At 34.2% G+C, this 21,297-nt stretch overlaps 1 protein-coding gene across 5 annotated transcripts in view; it reads left to right on the top strand.

Moving 5' to 3' along the window:
- Positions 1-21,297, top strand: part of PDGFC (platelet derived growth factor C) — a 201,962-nt gene that overhangs the window by 99,242 nt on the left and 81,423 nt on the right. For 3 of the 5 annotated variants that reach the window (XM_082727763.1, XM_082727765.1, XM_082727764.1), the window contains exons 2-3: positions 2,449-2,509; positions 13,268-13,463. In XM_082727763.1, the coding sequence (XP_082583889.1) occupies positions 13,360-13,463 (104 nt within the window). In that variant the 5' untranslated portion in view covers positions 2,449-2,509; positions 13,268-13,359. The remainder of the gene's footprint in view (positions 1-2,448; positions 2,510-13,267; positions 13,464-21,297) is intronic. The other 2 variants (XM_082727761.1, XM_082727762.1) reach the window with 1 other exon arrangement.

Raw genomic sequence — 21,297 nt, 5'->3', positions numbered from 1 at the left:
CTTCAGAAAATAATGATAGGCTGGTAATCAAGCCCTATTGCATCCTTTTTATCCATGAAATTTTCTTTCTAAATACATTTGTAGGTGAACCACGGGCTTTATTCCGAGGCAGTTCACCCAGTCAACAAATATTTATTGTCTCTTATGTCTAAGTCACCGTATTATACTTTGAAGGATGCAGTAGTCCAGTAGAAAACAATGGAAACCAAACAAAACAGAAATGTTGGCAAAATCCATGGTCTTTTAGAGTTCAATTAAATTACACACAGAAACTTTAAAAACTAATCAAGGAAGTGAATATATATGCAAGACTTGCATTCATTGTGAAGGATAAGCAGTTTTTATTTTTTAGTACATTTTCATTTTCCATAACTTTAAACACTAATTATTAAACATATTTTTTTAAGACTTTAAGTTTATTTGTCAGAGAGAGAGCACAAGCAGAGGGAGTGGCAGGCAGAAGGAGAAGCAGACTCCCCACTAAGTGGGGAACCCAATGTAGGACTGGATCCCAGAACTCTGGGATCATGACCTGAACCAAAAGCAGGTGCTTAACCAACTGAGCCATCAAGGCGTCCCTAAACATATTTTAAGTGATCTCTTATCTTTTGTGAGTTAATTTGGAATTTATCATTTTAAAGGAGCACGAAATTCTGGAAGAAAGTTTACAATTGGAAGTAGAATTAATGTCATCCTATTGTTCTGACCCAAGGAATGGAGCCAGAATCCAGCAAATCAGTAATAATTGGTCAAAATGTCTCCTGCTTCATTGGTAATATTAGCAATGCATCTCAAGCCATTAAAAAAGCAGTTCAACAGAAAAGGTTTTAGGATTGCTGTTTTTGTTTTAACCTACCTTGAAATAAAGTACTATAAGTGTAATAATATTACCAAATTTATGAAAACAAAGAAGTTCTGTTCAGTGGGTTCAGTTGAATGAGGATGCTAGTCGGAAAACATACACTTACGAGTTAATCACATAAATATTCAGGTTAAAAGATTTTCTGGAGTTTTGTGGTAGAATGGAAAAAGATTAAGATTTAGGCTCAAAAGCTCTGGATTGAAGGTTAATGTTGTCATTTTTCATTAGGTAGGAATATGTTCATGTTTTCTGGGGACCATCACGGTTTCTGTCTATTGTCCCAACACAATGAATACCATCATCTTTTATTCTTAACAATATTTTGGTTTGGTCAAGAAATTATATGGTCAACTTACTGTGCCAACCAACACTATTTTCACGGTAATTAAGTTTGCATAATATATTTGGTTTTTAAGGTCACGTGACAGCAAAAAAAAATATGGTGTTAAACTTTTGTTGGAGTGGTTGTGTGATACCTTATTTTCCCCAAGTGCATCATGTTGAAGTAAAATCACGAATTTTGACTACCAGGAGTATTGAAACCTAGACTTTACTTGTGATAAGAATTAGGTAAATATTCTATTTAATTAAAATTTCATTGGGTTTACTAAACTAAGTGAGAAAAATGAAACCAATTATTTTGTGGTATCACTAATACTCAATTCAGTTTTGAATGTTCTTCCATTCTGTTTCTTTATCATCCTCAGGATGTGCCTATGTGTCCTCTAGTATCTTTGGAAAATGTTACTAATTTTACTGTTTTTATAAGACATTATTAGTAATCACAAATTTTTGTGTTTATCCCTTTGAATTTGATATTAAGTGCACAATTTCTTAAAGAAAAAAATATTTTGTGAATCCCTTTTCCAAACCCCATTTTAATTCTCCTTAAAATGGCTGTAACTTTGCCTTTGAATTTCTGCCTGGGAAGCTGTTAGAGGTCTTGTAGTAATTTGAAACAAAATAACACACAAATAGTTTTTATCAATACCAAGTGAGTTTTCAACAACTTCAAGGTCTCCTTTATCAGTAGGAGGAAGAAACTCATTCTCCCTAAATCTGAGAAGCCATTAACTGAACATCAGGAGGACTACAGAAACTTGGCAAGCCAAGAGTCAGCTCACCATATGGAACTAAAAAATATAGTTTCTGGGACAAGATTTTTGGGGCCAATCATTACTCTTCACAGGGTTGTTAAAAACATTAAGTAGATAATGTGCATGAAAGCATCTGGCTAGGAACTTACAAGCTACTGTTGAGTTGTAGTCAATAGATAATTGTTGAGTAAATGAGCAAGCTCTGGGAAGAATGAAGAGTCAAGGGAATTTATCCTACAAAATAATGCTCTTTCTTTTATTTTTTTCTATGCCAGCCAAGACCCTCTCCCTTAAAGATTGGTACAAATGACCATGAATAAAAGTTCATTTGACTGACTCACATAATAATTTTTACAAACTTTATGTGTCTTTTCAATCATTCAAATTTTTTTACTTCCAAAATCTGAAATTGAAGAAGATTCTGAACCACCTAGATTAGGATGCGAGGTCACCAAAAGACTCAATTTTACTATCTCCATCTACTGGCAGGGAGGAACTATACCCAAGCATCTGGACTGGCATAGAAAAGAGGAGAAAGAACATTTAAAAGGTAAGCAAAACATATATTTTTATTTACTCTGAATTTTTAAGCTTTTCTTCTTGTGCACTCTGACATAATTAAGGTTGATATAGTGAACCATATTAAAGAGGAGGATTTGTTTAGGTGGTGTAATATTCTTATCTGATTTTATAACATGAACTAGTACAGATTTTAATGCCTTTCTTTCATACTGGGAGTTTTTCTGTCTTTGTACTTGTAAATTTTACCTGGTCGCCCCAGTGCCCCTGTGTTGTTACTGTATTCCTAATGATCTTCAGACTTGTAGTGTGCTTTCTGAAATGTCTCTATTCTCCTTTCTGTATTCTCTGAAATGTTAAAGGATAATGTCCCTGGCCTTTTATTTTCACTGTTGTGATATAGAGTAGAAGTGTATCTCTCAAAGTATAATGGATGATTCTGGTGTTTCTTAGACATTTCCCCCACCCCCCATCCTTTATTAAGCACCTTCTGGCAGAAAGTACTTAATGAAAAGTACTTAGTGAAAAATACTTAATGAAAAATTTCTTATTCATGAATAAAAGTTTTAATATATATTTATATCATGTTTCTCTTATGTTTTGTTGCTTCTTCATCAGAAATCTTTTGTTTTGGTTGACTTGCTTTTTTGGGGGGTTGACTTTCAACAAGAATATCACACTGCAACTGAATTTTCAAGTATGATAACTGCTCTAAAATAGTTGCTAGTTTGTATAATTGTGCAGAAATAGATGTGTGCTAGTTTAAATCATGTATTTAAAGGATTAGTTTAGTGGTTTTTAAGATTCGTATCATGCACATCTTTCTTAAAAAGCCTCTCTCAACTTGAGAATAAGATTGAGTGCCATTTGTTAAGATAATGAGTTCTGTTAAACCTATTGTGGTTAAATCATTTTTTTTCTGTTCCTTGTCTCCTGCTCTCCTCGACCCCTGGGCATTTATTTCCATATCTTTGTTCCATTTTGGGGGACAATGTTCCATTTCCCTCAGAAGAGGAATGGATGGATTTATAGGCAATATGGGGGAGGGGGTGAATTTTCAATATCAAAATTAGGTTTCATGAACCAGAATTTGCAAGGAAATGCTGTGTTCAAATAGGTCTGTTTACTTGTTGGGAGGTCATGAATGCAGCCAGTCCATTTGCTGGCTGTGGGATTACACTCATATAAATAGTGCAAATACCATAAAGAAGAACGCTCAAATCTTCTTGTGGCATCTGACAGTGTCCAATCTGACAGAAATAGCCTCAAGATCTTCATTGAGATCAGAAGATAGGCAAGTGGGTATTTTTGAATATGGTTGAAGAGACTAGAGATAATGATGTGTTAAAAAAAATAACCATTCCTCACAAATGAAACTTCTGCTAGACTCCTTAAAGTCCAGTTCAGTTCCTATTTTGAATAAAAGTGTGTATCTTGAATCTGTTCTAATCTAGGTTCAGCTTCTCTTCTTAGAACGTTTCCTTCAGATCTTTGGTTTAATTTTGAAACTACTGTCATAAAGTTAGCTGTTGCTAAAGAGTACTGTTAATGGACGTATTCAAGCCAATTAAAAATATCTTTGCTTTGAGAAGTAAAATTTAGGCCACCTATTTTCCCACCAAATGATGTGTTTTAATATTAACTATGGCTTTCATTTCTTTTAAAATCTCATGTTTATATCTTAGTTAAATTTTAACATGACTTCAAGATTGACAAGAATTGTTTAGGTAGTATGGCGTAAGGCAGTGGTGTTTTCCAGCAGGGCAGAAAGGTGAGCACAGTTTGGTTAATTAGCCTTCGACGGGACAGTCATGTCCCAGTATAAATGCTCCATTTATTCTTGATGTTATTATGTGGAATTACTGTCAAAACTAAAGATCTTGCTATAAAAATAATTTATAAATCTCAAATATTGTTTATGGAAATGCAAACCATGTCACTTATCAGCAGCTTTTAATAGCATTTAAAACATAAGATAGGAGGATATGATTTGTAAAGAAGTGATTGAATTCACTATTTTTCTGTCTTTTGTATTATTCATAAGAGAATCATAGGCTTATTGCTGTACGTTATATGCATCACCTGTGAACATGAAACGCTAATATAAGTGGGAAGTGGTAGCCTCATTTTTTAGCATAAATAATTGCTGGATATATGAAGACTGAAATAAATTTATTCCTACTTTATTAATAGTTTCTTAGGAATCATTTGTCTTGCTTAATTGAAAGGTTAACCTAAAAGGGAATTCTAAAGATGTTTTAAATATTCAATAAAGGCATAACTTAATGGCCTTACTTGCATGTTTTCTGTGAAAGAGTAAGTTTGTATCGATTACCTTTTCATTATTTTTTTCACTGATGAATTTTAAACATCTTTCCATTAGAATGTCAGCAGTATCTAACCATTGTTTGTTCACAAGGAAATAGGTAGCTACTTCCTTATTTGAAATTGCTGGTAAACTCCAGTCTGAATGTTGCAAGTTATATGCCCAGTGCAGACAGAAAACAGACAGATGTTGAGTCTTCAAAACAGATGAGGTTTTTTAGTGAACATATTTTCTCTTAAGTACGCTTGTTTATTTGTCATGTATTATGAATTTGTGCTTAAATCACACTAGCCAGTTTTTGTCATGATAATATTATTTCATATAAATATATTCAGCTTAAAATATTTCAGAATTTCTCATATTTTATATAAACTTTCTACATTGAATGGTAGTTTTATTTCAATGACAGAATTGATTAAGTATTGGAAAATGAAATAAATACTGAATCTTTAAAGGGAATGCTTATTTTATAATGTGAATTACTCCTACTTATTTCTATTTTACATTTTGGTTGGCCTTTTTGGGATATCTAAAATAGTGCGCAGTTTAACACAGGATCAAAAATAACGCCATTGCCTAAACATGGCTCACTACAGTGGGGTATGTATACAGTTGTATTCATTATTAATTGGTGTGTAATAAAAGCTTTACAGAGACTCTGTGTTTATATATACTTGGCTGTTTGTCCCGTGACATAATAGATAAGAAGATAATTGCCAGTTTATCTTTCATAATTGAGCCTTCATTTGAAAATGTTGTATCCCATTGTGTAAAATCAAAATAAGTTATTTTTACCCTCACCTTAAGGCTAAAATACCATGCTGTCAAATCTGTACCATTCTATATCTCTTACCTCAATACCAGAAGAATTTTATAGACCTTATTGGCTGTGTTCTTTATCATGTTAAATCAGCTATTTAGAGCATGAAAAGGGAACACTGATAATAATCACACCAGGATCACAGGACTAAATGAAGACCATTGCAGGCAATCTCAGACATGTTCACTATGACTTTGGTTGCAAATTATACATGTGAATATATATGTATACACACACACATGTATATGTACATATATGTGTATATATATATATATATATATATATATATATATATATATATCTTACTGGCTTAAGTAATAAAAGTGATTTATTTAGTCATGGACCTGAGAAGCCCAGACATGGGATGAACTTATTGTGTAGTTTCATCTGGGATCTAGCTCCATTTCTCTGCACTGTCATTTATCTGCCTACCTCTGTGCATTGACTTTTTCATTTGACTGGATTTTGTTACAAGCTTAATGGCTACAGTAGTTCTGGATCTCACTTCCTCACCCAAAATGATCTCATTCTCAACTTTTGAAGAAAAGGCATTGGATTCGCTGTGATTGACCCATTAAAATCATACATGTGTGAGGGAAATGGGCTTATATTTGTTTTCCAGGCATGCTTCTGGGTAGGGTCAATCCAGCCCTTCTTTTCCAGTGGCTGCTTCATAGTAATGACGGGGATGTTACGGATATGCTCACCATATTAACTTTTTCTCATTGCATGTGACAGATATGCTATGAACTTCCTGAACAAAGACCCCCATTTCTTACTATCACCTGTAGCTACTGTCATGGCTAAAGGGTGAATTCTTGTGCTTTTGAGTAAATGCGAAATAATTTAAACCTTTTTTTGAAGATAATGTCAGGTCAAGGAAATGGCAAAATTTCTGCAAACCTCCTAATGAGCCTGTAGAATGGAATCAGAAATTTGAAATCCCTGCCTAAACATCACTGTTTGTTGCTCAGTTAATTTGATCTTTGCAAAATTAGAATCTTTGTACACATGACCAATTTTGCATTATCTTACATAGCAATCTCCTCTTCACTGACATGAGGCAAACTCGATACCTGATAATAAATTTTTTCTCATTGTATTTTAATTAGACAGCATATTTTGGACAAAGTTTCTGCTTCACCTACATACTGATTTAGTTATCAAGGTGATTATATAGTTATCATTTCATGTAAACTTTAAAACAGCTTGTGATTATCTTTAGTTTATAAAAAGCAAAGTCTGATATCAAGTGTCTTGCCTAAAATAACAGCTTTTATCATCAGTTTATTCATATTTCAGAGTTAAGATAAAATAATGACTATAATTATGGAATTCGTGGATTGTGGTAAAATTATTGGACATGGTTTACTTTCTTAAAATAAGCAAGCAAAATAAGGAAATGGCAAATCTCAATAACAAGTACTTTGTGACCTTTCACCTTCAGCTGAAATATATGTGTAGGTTATAATAGATGGACCTTGAGTAAGATACCAGATATGAATTAAGGGGCCTTAATCAGAAGGTGTCTAAATTATAAAATCTTCTTATCTTTATCATGTGCAGTCACTAGGATCTTAGGAATGGAGAGAATGAAACATTGACATCATATGTAAATTTGTCTTCTGACATGTTCTTGCCATGGGATATTGCTTTTTTTTTTTTTTAATATGCACTATCAGTGTGTATGAATTAGTGCCATGGGCAAGGCACAGAGCTAGACCAGTGGTTAGCTTCTGGACTTAAGTAAAATGCCTTTACAGTTTAGGAATGAATAATGTGGTAAAGGTAAGGAAGGTAAACCCATACATTATCATTAAAACATGCAGTCCTAAGGGAATATACAATGGGAATCAAAGATGGAATTCTTTTATTTATTTAAATTCAATTTAATTAACATATAGTGTGATCTTAGTTTCAGAGGTAGAATTTAGTAATGTGTCAGTTGCGTATAATGCCCAGTGCTTATCCCATCGAGTGCCCTTCTTGATACTGATCACCCAGTTACCATCCCCCCACCGCCCCTTCAGCAAACCTCAGTTTGTTTCCTCGAGTTAAGTCTCTTGTGGTTTGTCTTCCTCTCTGTTTTTGTCAGATACGGAATTCTAAAAGAAGAGACATCTCAAGTAGGTTTTGGCAGCTGAACATTAGTTACTGCATACCTAGTTTAGGAATGAATGATATTAACATATAGTCTTGGAGGTTGTCACATTAAGAGGAAAAGGCTTTGTTTTGTTTGTGATACCCCAAGCACCTGGAATGGAGCAGGAAACATAATAGGTTTCCAATATATAAGTTTTGACTATTCATTACCTTGAGGAATAAAGTGATCATCTTCTGGAATAAATTCAAAAAACTCAGTTGAGCATATCTTAAATAATTATATATGCTTTATGTTTACCTAATATTAACAATCCTTTATTTTCTTTTCCTTAGTGAAAATGTTTTATAATTTGTAAACAGTTTGAGGCAGATAATGCTATTGTCTTTAATTTGCTATTGTCTTAAATGTATGGGAAAGAGGAGATTGAGCCTATCTAGGATATTATTGTATTGTAGTACAATGTAGTATAGTTTTGTACTTTGGGACGATTAGTCAGAATTTTAAATATTAAACATGAACATGGGGTACTTCTTATATAGATTGGAATTTATGGAGAGAGATTGGTTTGTGCTATACAGCTCAAATCCATCTTCTTTCTATAGCATCAAGTAGGATTAGGGTGAGATTATTCTGTATTTTCTAGGCAAAAAGGTGCTAATTCATGGAGTCAATAAAACCGTGGGTATGTGTGCGTGTGGGGGAATATCATATGATTTTGACCATCGTTAAAATTGAAAGTTGTTAATTGAAAGTTAATGAGAGCAAAAGCAAAAATAACTGTATAAACAGCTAACAAAAATAATATAAACAAGGATTATTATAGGCAGAAAGAAGAAAGAATGAGACCAATGAATATATGTATTTTTCAAATAAGATTTTGGAAAATAAATTTTTCAAAAACATAATTTCAAAATAATGCATATTTGAAAGTAAACACATCAGAAATTGCACAGGATATCTGCGAAGTCTACCAGTTTACAGGTGACATGTTGCTGCAGTCTTGCCAATGTGAAACAGTAACCCGAGTTCTTTAAAACTCTAAAACTAACCAGTTTTGGAGACATTTCTTTTTTATCTAATTCTTAATCCAGGGGTGCCTGGGTGGGTCAGTCAGTTAAGCATCTAAATCTTGATCTCAGCTCAGGTTTTGATCTCAGGGTCACTGTTCAAGCTTCACATTGGTCTCAATGCTGGGATAGAGCCCAATTTAAAAAGAATAAGAAGAACTAGAAAGTAGAATGATTTTCATTTAAAATGTTGTATATAATTCTTAATCCTACAGCTCTTTTCTGCAATAGTCAACCTCAAACATTAGTATGGAGACAGGATAATGGATTTATCTTTTTTTTTTTATGAGTGACATATTATCTAGAAACCTCTTTTGTAGTGTTCTCTTTATTAATAATACATTTTAAGCATTAAAACTTTTATTTATTTTTTATTTTTATTTTTAAGTATTCTCTACACTCAATGAATGGCTTAAACCTATAACCCCAAGATCAAGAGTTGTATGTTTTACCAACTGAGTCAGCCAGGAGCCCCTCAAGTACTATAATTTTTATTGCTTATTATTTCTCTTATTCCTACCCTCTTTCAGTCAAAGTAAATGTATCTTTAAAGGGATTAATGCTATGATATACATAGCAAATATTGTGAAATTGCTTTGACTTAATGCTAAACTAATCGAATAATATAGATATGATTCAATATAATTGCATTATATGTATACATGTGTAGTCAATAATCTTATAGTATTTACATCATTATTTTTACTAAAGTATTTATTATTTTTACTAATTGATATATAATAACATATTAGTTCCAGGTATACAACATTATGATTTGATATCTATATACATTGCAAAATGATCACCACAATAAGTCTAGTTATCATCTATCATTATACATAGTTGAAATTTTTGTATGTGTGCAACAGAAACTTTTTAGATCGACTATTTTAGCAAATTTCAAATATGCAATATAGTATTATTAACTGTAGTCATCATGTTGTATATTACATTACATCCATGGTTTATTTTGTAACTGGAAAGTTGTGCCTTTTGACCCCTTTAACCAATTTCACCCACCCTCCACTCTCCCACTCTGGCAATCACCAATCTGTTCTCTGAGTCTATGAGCTGATTTTTTTTTAAGGATTCCACATGTGAGATAATACAGTAGATGTCTTTCTCTGTATGACTTATTTTAGTATAATGCCCTCAAGGCGCATCCATGTTCTTGCAAATAGCATTTTGCTTTTGATGGCTGTGTAATATTCCATTATACATCTAAAGTACGTTTCCTTTGTCCCTTCACCCATTGGTAGACACTTAGGTTGTTTCCATGTCTTGGCTGTTGTAAATAATGCTCTGTGGACAGGAAGGGTACAGCTATCTTTCCAAGTTAATGTTTTTGTTAGTACCTACATTATTAATCTCCCTCTTCCCCCTTTTTTTTTTTCTATTTCTGGTTCACATTTTCTATTTCTAGTTCATTTTAGTTCATTTTCTATTTCTACTTCTATTTCTAGTTCATTTTAGTACTTCTTCCTTAAGAGGGTCTGGGCAAGATAATGTAAAAAGACATATAATTTTTTAAGTCCATATATATATATATATATATATATATATATATATATTTATATATATTTTCATTTCTCATGCTAAATTCACTAAGATGAACCAAGATTTATTCTTCTGTAGAGTACATAGCTAGGAGCAAGTTGTAATATTTTTGTGATTTTACTACAAACCTTTGTTTTATTTCCTTTCTATTTTTCTTTGAGTATACTGTCCACCAGACATAAGAAAAGTAAATATTCAACATAATAGTTACAAAATATATACTTGTCTCTTCCTCAAAATACCAGTAAGTTTGTATTTTTGGAACTATCGTTTTTTAAACAACAAAACTATAAATGTAGACTCTTAATTTGGTAGAACTTAGTGTTTGTTGCTTCTTTTTGTCTGATTATAGGCCTAGTTGTTTGAGATTTACATAAACTTTGGCAATTGTGTGTAAATCATATGTGTTTGGTGACAAACCTCACTGCATTTAAAGACAAAATTTGGGGGCAGCAATTTAACTTAAGAGGAAATTTACAATTCCTTTACCACAAAGAAGACCTAGATGATCAGTCTTTAAATTATGTTAAATGGAATTGTGAATTATAAAGGGAAAAAAAAGATGTAAACAAAATTTAAGTATATACATTTTAGCAATGAGCTTTTTTGGCTGGTTGTAAAAATAGAATTCAAATCTTTTAGTAGCTATGTACTAATTGTACATACTACATTAGTACAATTAGTACTAAAATGAACTAGAAATAGAAGTAGCTAAGTATATAGCTACTAAAACAGTGCTATATTTGTAGAGTGCCTTGATTATATAAGGCATTTTTTAGACAAAATGGGGCAAATAGTACATTTTAATAAATCTAATTGGAAAAATTGATTCATTAAAATGTATTAGTTGTCGGGGTGCCTGGGTGGCTCAGTGGGTTAAGCCGTTATATTTGTAAACAGTGCTATATTTGTAAACAATGCTATATGTAAACAGTGCTATATTTGTAGAGTGCCTTGGATTATATAAGGCATTTTTTAGACAAAATGGGGCAAATAGTACATTTTAATAAATCCAATTGGAAAAATTGATTCATTAAAATATATTAGTTGTCGGAGCGCCTGGGTGGCCCAGTGGGTTAAGCCACTGCCTTTGGCCTGGGTCATGATCTCAGGGTCCTGGGATTGAGCCCCGCATCGGGCTCTCTGCTCAGCGGGGAGCCTGCTTCTTCCTCTCTCTCTGCCTGCCTCTCTGCCTGCTTGTGATCTCTCTCTGTCAAATAAATAAATAAAATCTTAAAAAAAAAAAAAAAGGATTAGTTGTCCAAATGAGAAGGACTTTTGGGTGCCTAGGTGGCTCAGTCATTAAGTGTCTGCCTTTGGCTCAGGTCATAATTCCAGGGTCCTGGGATGGAGTCCCGCATCGTGCTCCCTGCTCAGCGAGAAGCCTGCTTCTCTCTCTCCCACTCTCCCCGCTTGTGTTCTGTCTCTCACTGTTTTTCTCTGTCAATTAAATAAGTAAAATCTTTAAAATAAATGAGAAGGACTTTTGATACAAACTGCTGCTATAAACACCTTTGAAATATCAAGGTTATTGGAAGGAAATTTAGAGGGTGTGGAATATTTCAGTTTTAAAGGAAATCTCTGAAAACAGGTAACTAACTTAATATAATGGTAAATTTTCATCATTTTTAAAAGAAAATTTGTCAGTACAGATGAGAATTCATCTAACTTGGTAGATCCTTCTTTGTTCTTTGGAGACCTAGTAGTGCTAAATTATGTGCATAAAAGAAGTAGATTATTTCATATAAGTTAATATAACCAATAGCAGTATTAAATATTGACATCCACTGAGAGAGAACATGTTTCTGAATAGGGTACTTGTGGCTGAGGACAAATTTAGACATTGAGAAAAATGGCAACATTAAATTACTTAATTTAAAAAATTCTATAGACATTAACACATATTTACTAATGTGATGATATATCTCATAATGTGTACTGTGTATATTCAAAGGAACTTACATTTGTCTTTACTTGTCTTCTTAATTATAAGCTAGACCATATAAAATAATACTTAGCAGATTGTTGAAATAAAGTTAAATGAATGAAAAAGCTGCTTTAAGACTCATAACTGCAACTTATTAAAATTATTTTTTTAAACAGTTAAACAGGTTATTCTTTAACCTAAATAACCTTCTAATACATGACCCTTGATATTCAGTCTTTTAAGTTCTAGAAGTTTCTTAGAGCAGCATTTATTTTTTTTAGATTTTATTTATTTGAGAGAAAAAGAGAGAGGGGGAGAGGAAGCACTCTCAGGAAGAGGATCAGCCAGAGAGAGATGAGCAGACCCCCACTGCACGTGGGGCCCCACAGGGGCTTGAGCTCATGCCAGAATCAAGAGTTGGAGGCTCAGCCTAACTTAGCCACCCAGCGCCCCTGGAACAATATGCTTAAATTACATTATATTAATGTGGAATAATGCGATGTGAGTAATAAACACTCAGTGAAAAGTTGCTGCAGTTGCTGTAATTGCTGCTAAAGAATGGGGGAAAATTCACTATTTGTATTTTTAAAAATAGAGTTATGTGGGAGTTTCCTTTTATTTTAATATGACTTATCTTTTATTCGTTCTTGGAGATTTGTATGTTAAAGATCTCCAATCTTGGAGATTGTATGTGATTTGGGGAATCCACGGGTGGTAGTTTGGTATTCCAGTAATTAAGAAGACTAATGGGTTATGCTCTTTTGAGTATAAATGCACACAGGTTTTTACTCAATCGTGTTAAAATAATCCTTTTTTTCTGCGTGAGTTCTGAAGAGAGTGGCACTTGGTTTATGTCATATGAGGCATAACGAACACTTGTTTGAGTTAAAATATGGATGATTAAAAAAAAAAAAACTTATTTTGAAGCCTGTCATTTTTTTTAGATATCTGTGCTAAATGTATGTCTCTCCCTATATTTTTGCTTTAGGAGTACAAGATCCCCAGCATGAGAGAATCATTACTGTGTCTACTAATGGAAGTATTCACAGCCCAAGATTTCCTCATACTTACCCAAGAAATATGGTCTTGGTATGGAGACTGGTAGCAGCAGAGGAAAATGTATGGATACAACTTACATTTGATGAAAGATTTGGTCTTGAAGACCCAGAAGATGACATATGCAAGTAAGTTATCATACTTGAAATTCAAACAGAGTGTAACTGTTGTATAAAGTCTTTCAAGTTGCTTCATTTTAATGATGTGATTTTAAATGGCATCTTTTGTTCTGTTATGTTTTTCTGATGATCCAAGAAATTTGCAACCTTATTTAAGCTATGTTTCTTTTAAAATCAGAAGACACGTACTGTATGTATGCATTCATCAGTTTTATCTACTTTTGAAAATAATTCAAGGTAATTTACGGCACATAGTACATAGAGAATAAAATGATTTGAAATAAGGGATAGAGAAAGAAAAGCCAAATAAAGGAATGTAGTTGTGCCAGAAAACCCAAGTTATGACTAGCACTAAAAATTTTACATTTAAGCTTCCTAATAGCCAAGTCAATAAAATAAACAATAAGTATTTAAAAGAAAAAGTAGTATTCATGGGTAAATACTACCTAGACACACATATGGCTGCTCTCTCTCTCTCTCTCACACACACACACACACAGAGGATTAAAGGAATTTGGGTACTTCATCACAAAGAAGAAATGCTATTCTGAAAGCAGAATTAGTTTAGGCTAACATTATGGTGTGCCAGGTAGAAATCCATCATAATTCTTCCAGAAGCATTCATGAACCAAAGTCAGCTGGAGTATTTCACCCATGCAAAAGACCACCTACTGTATGTCATACAAATATTACTCTTTAAATCCTATGTGAATTCACTTGTTAAGGTTGGGTGGTCTTATTGAAGACTTTTCACTTCAATGGCATTTGTATATCATGAAAATATTTTAGTTGAGCTTCTTTGTGGGGTTGTTTTCTCTTTGATATACAAGTTAAAAGAGAATTTTCACTTTATGGTATATTACAGATAAATATTTCAATACAGATGAAATAAACTTTGTACTTGCTGTCATCACAGTTTGTATCTTTAACATTTGTATAATGACTTTTTTCACATTTCTTCTTTCTGTGACTGTGCATTTCATTTTTTTCCCCCTTAATTTGTAATCTTTGACTTGGAAAACTGGAAGCTATCCTAGCTGTCTTTAGAGACTCTGTTACTCAACCCTTTATTTTATAACACAGATGGACACAACTGAGCAAGGGAACAGAAGAGAGCCCTATAACAGACCATATCATATGCAGAAGTCTGATTACAAATTAGCTGGCTTTGCACATCACTAGGGGAAAGTGTACATGATTCAGTACATGATGCTGGGAAAATCCTAATGAAAAACCTCACACCATAAACAAAAAATAATTACAGATGAATCAAAGACTTAAATATGAAAAGCAAAATTTAATAGCCAAACAGTCTTAATAAAAACTGGGCAAAAGACATGAGGAGACATTTCACAGAAGAGGAAATATGAGAAGCCAGTGATAATATGAAAATTTCATTAGTAATCAGGATATGCAAATAAAAGTTAATATCAGTGGGGGCACCTGGGTGGCCCAGTGGGTCAAAATCTCTGCCTTTGTCTCAGGTCATGATCTGAGGGTTTGGGATGGAGCCCCACATCAGACTCCCTGCTCAGTGGAGAGCCTGCTTCCCTCTCTCTCTCTCTTCTTGCCTCTCTGCCTCCTTGTGATCTCTGTCTGTCAAATAAATGAATAAAATCTTTGAAAAAATTAATATCAAGGTACAATTTTACACTGATCATACCACCAGAAACTAAAAGAATGACAACCAAAATGTTGCCAGCAATGTGGTACAACAGATATTTTTGCATATTATTGATAGAAGTGTAAATTGATAGAAGTATAAATTTAAAATCAGTTTAACTCTACCTAATAAAGTTGAAAAGAAAAAATGTGTTAAGATAGCAATATGATTCTTAGATATAGACTCAAATTTTTTTTTCTTGTACCTTTGGACAAGGAGAATAAGCCAAACATTGATCGAATAGAACATACCAAAAGAAAAAGTTGACTCTCTATACAATACTATGTATCACGGAAAACAAATGATCTAAGCTATCTGCACTGACATGAACTGACTTTAAAACATTATGTTGTTCAGTTCACGTACAGTATTATCCCCCTGATCTAGATTTCAAAACAGGCAAACAAAACAAAACAAAACAAAAAACCCACAACAATTTACTGTTTATAGGGAAATGTGCATGTGGTAAAACAGGAGATGAGACTAAGAAAACTCAGGACAACAATTTGCAAGGGCAAGAAGAGGATGTAGTCGGGGAGGAACAAAGGAGAGGGAGTTCAGAAATATGGCAAGTGTCACAAGTCTAGTCGAGTCTAATGCTGAGTGAAGCTCAGTCACAAGTTAGGTGAGGCATCCTGGATGGTCTTTTAGTGTTTTTTTTTTATTTAAGTGCTAATACACATTACGTATGCATATGCATACACACGTACATATAATGCCTCTCGTGTAGCACAACCCACTAGATGGGCAGGTGTTCAGTGGCCCTCTTGGCATTGACCTACAGAAGTAGGAACTAGGGCAAGAGGCACAAGAAGGGCTGAAGTCTCTGACCTGGGAGGCTCCTGTCTACGGTCAACACGCACGAAACTGTGGCAGCTAATATGCTACTTTGAAAGGAGGGCAAATTCTTAAAGCCTTCATAAGTTTTAACAAGACAATGGAATGTTGCATATGAAAATAATACAGGAGGTGCAGAACAGTCTGGTGAAAAACTGTCTACATGGGAAAATGGGTTGTAGCCTTTGTTTAGGTATAAAATATGAATGAGATCTAGGGCCACTACTCTACTTCTCTGATTGTGTCCTTACTTATAAAACCCAAATGACACTGTCTTAATTACATGCATCTATGTAGAAGCTATGGGATAGGGCGGTCTCACCTCATTTTCTTCTCCTTTTGGGGCATCCTCGCTATTTTTAATTTTTAGAAATAGGTTGTCAAATTCCTTGAAAACTCCTGCTGTGGTTTCTATTGTGATAGCACTGGAAATATATATATATATATATATATATATATATATATATATATATATATATATATAAACACACACACACACACTCACACACACATATAGATCATTTTGAAGAGAACTGACATCTTAATAGAAGTAAGTTTCATCTTGGGGAATTTTATGTTCTCCATTTACTAGGGTCTTCTTTATTGGCTATACATTTTTCAGATGTCCTTTTCAGAGATGTTATGCATAATTATTTAGATTTATTTCTATGTGTTTTATAGATTTGCTAAAATTCTTTCTTGAAAAGTACATTTCTAATTGTATATTGCTAGCATATAGAAATGTAATCGATTTTTAGTATTGATCTCCTATTTGGCAAACTTGCTATCAGCTGTTTTATTTATTTTCATAATTGTTCTGGGAATTATTTTGGATTTATGCAAAAAATCATATGATTTAGGAAAAGATTTCTTTCTTCTTTTCAGTTCCTTTACTCTTTCTTTTCCATCTCTTTTTAAGCAGTTGGTTGTATTTGTAGGTATCCCTGTCTTCTCTCTGATATTAGAGTTTGCTTTTCAAAAAAAAAAAAAAAATTGAAATTTGAAAATTTGGAATAACATTAGATTTGCAGAATGTTGGAAAGATAGTGCAGAGAGTTTCCATCTACTCTTAACGAAGTTTCCTCCAGTGTTAAGGTCTTACATAACTGTGTTACATTTGCGTAACTAAACACTACTTGACCTGCATGCAATACTATTAACCAAACTACAGACTTGATTCGGATGTCCACAGTTTTCCCACTTTATGTCCTTTATTTGTTTTAGGATTCTTTCCCGGATAAGCATATTGCAGTTAGGGCTCAGGCTCCTCCAATCCATAACAGGCTCTCTCTTTCCTTGTGTTTCATGACCTTGACATTGTTGAAGAGTATTCGCCAGGTAGTTTGTAGAACGGCTCTTAATTTAGGTTTTTCAGATCTTTTCTCATAATTACACTGAGGTTGTGAATTTTAGAGAAGGATCCCAAATCGATGAGAGGCCCTTCTCCTCAGATCATATTGGAGGGTACATCCGAGCCACCTCTCTGATCACTGATGGTGTTAACCTTGATCACAGAGGGTGAGCTGCTCCTCTGGTAAGAAAATACCCTTTCACTAGCTACTAACTGGAGGCCTGTAACTAAGTCCAGCCCACACTGAAGGGGAGAGTGATTCAGTTCCACCATCTGGGACACCTGGGTGGCTCAGTTGGTTGAAGTGTCTGCCTTCCACTTGGGTCACAGTCTCAGGGTCCTTGGCTCAAGCCTTGTGTCAGGCTCCCGGTTCAGAGGGGAGCCTTCTTCTCCCTCTCCTTCTGCCCCTCTCCCTGCTCATGCACTGGCTTGCTCTCTTTATCTCCCTCTCTTTCCCTCAAATAAATAAATAAAATATTTTTTTTTAAAAGTTCCACCTTCTGGATGGGATGGAGATACACACACACACACACACACACACACACACACACACACACATCATATATATATAATATATATATAAAATTTGGAATTTTTTAGTAAAGAAAATTTGTGCCTTCACTTTCCTTCCTTCCTTCCTTCCTCCTTGCTTCCATCATGATATCAGTATAGACTCATGGATATTTATTTTATTCTTTGTGTTGTAAACTAGTGCTAATCATTATTTAATTTGTAGTTGGAACTGTTCCATATTTGGCCTGTGGGAATAGAGGGTTTGCCGTTAATATACCAATATTGAGTATGATGATTAATGGAGTTTTTTTTTTTTTCTTCATTATTTCAAGTACTTCCTTTTTTACTTTGCTAAGAGGCATTTTTCCCCTTTGGGAAAAATTTTTTATTCCTTTAATTTCTGCATTTAAAAAGAAGTTACAGACACAATGACAGTTTATACTTCACAATAAGAACAAGGGTATTCCCTATGTAATTTCAATACCTCTTTCACATGCAAGAAATTTAGTATTAATATGTATAGTTGACTTTTCATTGTTTCACCCATCCCAAAATGTTAACACTTCCTTATATTCTTTCTACTTACTATGTTTTATTCAGTGACAAATCATTGATTATATATTGCATTTGGTTATTGTAACGCTTGCCTAGCCCTTTCCTGGCTTTTATGATATCGTTATTTTTGAACAGTCCAGGCTGTTTGCTCTATAGAACCTCCCAGTGTCAATGTATCTGAATATGTCTTCATAATTAGGTCCTGCTTAAATATTTTGGCCAGAATGTTCTCTAGGTAATGGGTACTTCTGATTGCCTGTAATCAGGTTATTGTGTCATCAGTGCTGTGCATTTGATTTCTCAATCCTGTTTCACATTCCTCCTATGAGTTTTGATAATGTGGTATTTTTATTTTTGTCCATTTGAAGATGTTTATAATATTCATTGTTTGCTTCTTTTAAGCCATAGTTATATAGAAGAGTATTGTCCATTTCCATATAAATGTATAAGGTTTTTAAATGCATTTTTTATTGCAGATTTCTGAATTCACTATATTTTAGGTTAAAAAAAAATTGGCCCGTTTGTGATTGTTTAAAATTAAAGTCTTCACTTTATTTGCTTCACATTTTTATGTTTTTCAAAAGTACTTGAAAAGAGGGTATATTCTTCACTTGTGGAGTGCAAGTCTATATATGTCCATTATAACAATTTGTACAGTTGTGCTGATCACATCAGGATCTTTCCTGATTTTTTTTCCCGATTTTTTTTTTTTGGATGTATCAATTACATAGAGGTGTTAAATTCTTCCAATAGAGAATAAATACACTTGTCAGTTTCACATTGTAGGACTATCATTTTTTGCTTTCTTTTCAAGATTTTATTTGAGAGAGAGGGAGAGAAAGAGAGAGTGCTCACAGGCACAGGCATGCGCCCTAGCAGGGGGCGGGGCAGAGGGAGAAGGAGAAGCAGACTCTGCTGAGCAGGGAGCCCAATGAGAGCCTCAATCCCAGGACCCTGAGATCTTGACCTCAGCCAAAGTCAGATACTCAAGCCACTGAGCCACCCGGGCGCCCTTCTTTATATGTTTTTAAGATTATGTTAATTGGTGCACACAAGTTCAGAGATCCGACCTCATTTAATCTTTAGTAATGTTTCGTTTTTGCTTGAAGGTATGTTATGCCTTGGGGCACCTGGGTAGTACAGTCGGTTAAGTGACAGAGTCTTGGTTTCAGCTCAGGTCCTGGATCATGAGATCCAGCCCTGCGTCGGGCTCCATGTTCAGTGGGGAGTCCACTTGGGATTCTCTTTTCCCCTGCCCTTCCTCCCACTGAAATAAATACTTAAATCTTCTTTAAAAAGTATGTCATGCCTCATATTAATAAAGCTGCATCAGGTGATTGTGATTACTGTTGGCCCAGCATTCTTCCCATTCTTTTACTTTCAACTTTCCTATGCCCTTCTTTGTGCATGTATGTGTGTGTGTATTTTGGTTTTCTTTTATGGAGGGAATGTGAGTAGCATTAAAAATGTCAGTAAAAAAACTCAATATTTTACTTAGGAATTTAATCTAGTATATTGAATCTTATGTATATAATTTTGGATTCAGTGTTACCATTTATTTTATACCTGTCATCTGTCCTCATTTTTCCCTGTCTTCAGTTTCCTTTCTTGCATTCATTTAGTTTGTCTTCTTCTTCCATTTTCCTTTTCTGTGGTTTTAGAAAGTATACATCAATTGTCATTTTAGAAATGGCTACCTTTGAAATGCCTACTTAACTTAATATCTAAAGCTAGTCAGTGTTTACCTCCATCCCCCAAATATAAAATTCCCCGAGAACATGTTAACTGCTGTGGAATGCTCACTCCCCAGATATCACCGCACTTGGTTGATAAGGCAGAACTGTTTATCGCTTACCATGATGACAGAGAAGGCCACCTCCACAGACGTAATAGTGTCTGGGGAGGAAAAGCAAAACCAGATTTTCTTGAGAATTTGAACTTGGTTTCAAATGGATCTTTGAGTGTGGTGATCTGATTAGGTTTGGGAAAGGCTTACGATATAATAGTTTAGAATCTGTTGACATAAGGCAAGGATTTGTAGGTGGTTAGTTCAGTGGTTCTGGGTAGTGAACTCTTGCTGTTTTTAGGTGAAGGACTTAATGGCTCTTTGGGGCAGTTCCTGTAATGAACAGTAAACCATATTGCCCGAGCAATAATGAAGACAATAAAGTAGTAATAATCATGTTACCATAAATAGTTAACTAGGTGGGGTAGATGATTTCATTCTTACTGTCCAAGCCGGTTAGGTTCTCTCTATAGCTGCCTCCTACTCTTGATTGTTATGTGGCGTAGTTACTGAGGATTGTAGTTTTGTATTTTATAACTTCCCAAGTAAGACATTGTTTTGTTATTTTGTATAAGCACTGTTGCTTTGACTATACCCATGTGTCTACTTTTGGTGCTAGCCATTTCTTCTTGCATTTTCAGAACTTTTTTTTGTAGAATTATTTTACTTCTTCCTTACGTACAGCCTTTAAAAGTGTCTTAAGTGAAAGCCTGTTGGCAGTAAATACTCAGTTCTTCTGTTCTTAAATCTCTTTATTTCACTTTCATTCTTAGAAGTTAGTCAGACCGGATATAGGATTTGAAGTTGTATGTTTATTTTTTTCTCAATAGCTTGAATATACCATTCCACCATGTTGTGGCTCTTGAGAAGTCAGTCATCAGACTGTGGACGTAGCCTTATGGTCTTCCCTCGAGTGGTACATTTTACCGAGGGAGACATGTGCATAGCAGGGGTGAGAGGGAAGGGGTGGGGTTAGGATCCAGCCCCAGGCTTCTTGTCCTTTACCACTTGTGGCTTACTAACCCTTAAAGCCCTGCTCTTACACCCCAGACCCCAGCCGATCCTCACAGGATTCCAGAGCATATTTACCTCACCGAAATCTTGGTTTCTTCTATTTATTTATCTTCCAAAGAATTCT

This window comes from Mustela nivalis (assembly GCF_964662115.1).
Source record: "Mustela nivalis genome assembly, chromosome: 4".
Taxonomy (NCBI): domain Eukaryota; kingdom Metazoa; phylum Chordata; class Mammalia; order Carnivora; family Mustelidae; genus Mustela; species Mustela nivalis.
The sequence above is the reverse complement of the archived record's forward strand: the minus strand, read 5'-3'. Positions and strand labels throughout refer to the sequence as shown.